Source organism: Abrus precatorius, unplaced genomic scaffold (genome assembly GCF_003935025.1).
Source record: "Abrus precatorius isolate BTA unplaced genomic scaffold, Abrus_2018 Scaffold3, whole genome shotgun sequence".
In the NCBI taxonomy this organism is placed as follows: Eukaryota; Viridiplantae; Streptophyta; class Magnoliopsida; order Fabales; family Fabaceae; genus Abrus; species Abrus precatorius.
In genome coordinates this window covers 20,889,765-20,892,282 of record NW_020874373.1, presented here as the reverse complement: position 1 = coordinate 20,892,282, position 2,518 = coordinate 20,889,765, and the positions used below count along the sequence as shown (strand labels likewise).

General features: G+C 38.2%; 1 protein-coding gene across 1 annotated transcript; it reads right to left on the bottom strand.

The window, feature by feature from the left end:
* Positions 1 to 1,002: 1,002 nt before the first annotated feature.
* On the bottom strand, positions 1,003 to 1,389 carry LOC113862325. The gene has a single exon (XM_027495415.1). The coding sequence runs from the start codon at positions 1,387 to 1,389 to the stop codon at positions 1,003 to 1,005; it is 387 nt and encodes a 128-aa protein (XP_027351216.1).
* Positions 1,390 to 2,518: the final 1,129 nt, after the last annotated feature.

Sequence of the window (2,518 nt, the reverse complement as noted above, 5' to 3'; positions counted from 1 at the left end):
ATAAGAACAATGGGGAATGAATGCAAAGAAAGTAAATGTGAAAGTACGTCCCCTAAGTGAAAACATAATGCAATGCAATACAATGAACCAATCCTCAAATGGATATCATTGGCCTTCACTTTCCTCTATTTATTGCTTACTTTTTAGTTCCTTTTTCTCACTTCTTTTTTCTTTTTTTTTTATTATTTGCTCCCCTTGTTGGTAATTTGGGGCTAAATTTGTTTTTATTTTCCAAATCTTTTTTAAAAAAAAAAAACAAAACAAAACAGCTCCACTAAAACCTCCAAGCTACAAGATAAACAACACAAACAACCAACCAACCAAAATTGCATTTTCTAAGAGAATTCCCCCACACTTATTTCTATGATCATTCCCAAAACAATTCCAAAGTTCTTAAATCCCTAAGGTTGGGTCATCACATGGTTTTACACTTTTGGTTTGTAATGAGTTAAGATCACAAGAAATATTAGGCTCAAGGGGGCTCAACAATGGATATAGTGCAAGGTTGGCTTCCCTTTTTTTTTAGTAGCTCTCAAGAAAGAAACAATGCCTCTATCATTTAAATGCATGCATATGGAAATGTAATTTCAAAAAGGCTCAAGGCAAGTTCTAGAGTCACACAACAATGAGTGCAATCACACAATGAAAGAAAGCAAAATGACATGATGTTGTCATTTATCTCAATGGCCCAAAACCTCACAAGGTAAATATTCTACCACACATAATCCAACATACAAGATTCTCAAAGTCTACTTATCAAACTAAAGCATGATTTAATCAATCCATCAAAGCCATGAAAAATCACCTAATTGAGTTATGTACAACAATTACAACACAAACAAATGAAAACATGAAACACAAATGAAAAAAAAAAAAATACAAAATGAGTGACATGATACACCCCCCCCCCACACTTAAAATCCACATTGTCCTCAATGTATACACAATAAGCAAAAAGACAATCCAAAAGTGAGGGAGTTGAAAGAAAAACTCCCCTATCAATCAAGGGTAAATGGCCAATCCAAATGTAGAGTCCTCCTCCTCTTGTGCATGCTCTTTCAAGTCCTCATGAAAAACTTTAAGTCTATGCCCATTAACTTTGAAGCTCCTTTGGGATCCCATGTCTTGAAGCTCAACTACACCATAAGGAAAAACATTAATAACAAGATAAGGTCCATCCCATCTAGATCTCAACTTACCGGGCATCAAGTTAAGTCTAGAATTATATAAAAGAACTTTATCACCAATATGAAACTCTTTCCGACCTATCCTCTTATCATGGAATGCTTTGGTTCTCTCTTTGTAGATGTTGGAATTCTCATATGCCTCCCTACGAATCTCCTCCAACTCTTGCAATTGAAGCTTCCTATGAGAACCCGCTGCATCCATATCCAAGTTACATTGCTTGATTGCTCAATATGCCTTATGCTCCACTTCCACCGGTAGGTGACATGCCTTTCCAAAAACAACCCTATAAGGAGACATCCCTATGGGTGTTTTGTAGGCTGTCCTATAAGCCCAAAGAGCATCCTTTAAGCGCAAACTCCAATCCTTTCTATTAGGTTGGACAGTCTTCTCCAAAATTTACTTGATTTCCCGATTGGAGATTTCCACTTGTCCGTTAGTTTGGGGGTGGTATGGTGTGAAAACTCTATGCATAACCCCAAACTTCCAAAGCAAGGCATCCATGGTACGATTGCAAAAGTGTGATCCTTGGTCACTAATCAAAGCTCTAGGAAATCCAAACCTGCAGAAAATATGTGATCTAACAAAATCCACAACAACACGAGCATCATCAGTACGAGTGGGCTTTGCCTCCACCCACTTAGAGACATAGTCCACTGCTAACAAAATATACACAAAGCCAAATGAAATAGGAAAGGGACCCATAAAATCAATACCCCATACATCAAACACCTCACAGAAAAGAAGTGACAATTGAGGCATCTCATTCCTATGTGAAATATTCCCCGTCCTTTGGCACCGCTCGCAAGTCTTACAAAAAGTGTGTGCATCCTGGAATATAGTGGGCCAAAACAATCCAGAATCTAAGATTTTTCGAGCTGTACGTTGAGGTCCAAAGTGTCCACCACAAGCAAGGGTATGGCAAAATCGAAGCACGGATTGGAACTCAATTTCAGGCACACATCTTCTTAGGATCTTATCACTACACATCTTCCATAGGTATGGATCATCCCAAATGTAATATTTGGAATCACTCTTCAACTTGGCAACTTGAGCTCTAGAAAAGTAGGAAGGAATCTCCTTGGAAACAAGATAATTCACCAAATCTGCATACCAAGGATCATGCCCTCTAATGTGCAAAAGTTTCTCATCCAGAAAGGTATCACGAATAAGAAGATCCTCAAGTGGCTGCTGAATTCTGCTCAAGTGATCCGCCACTAAGTTCTCAGCCCCGCTCCTATCTCTAATCTCAATATCAAATTCCTGCAAAAAAAGCATCCAACGAATCAATCTAGGTTTAGAATCAGACTTCTTAAGCAAGTATCTCAAAGCT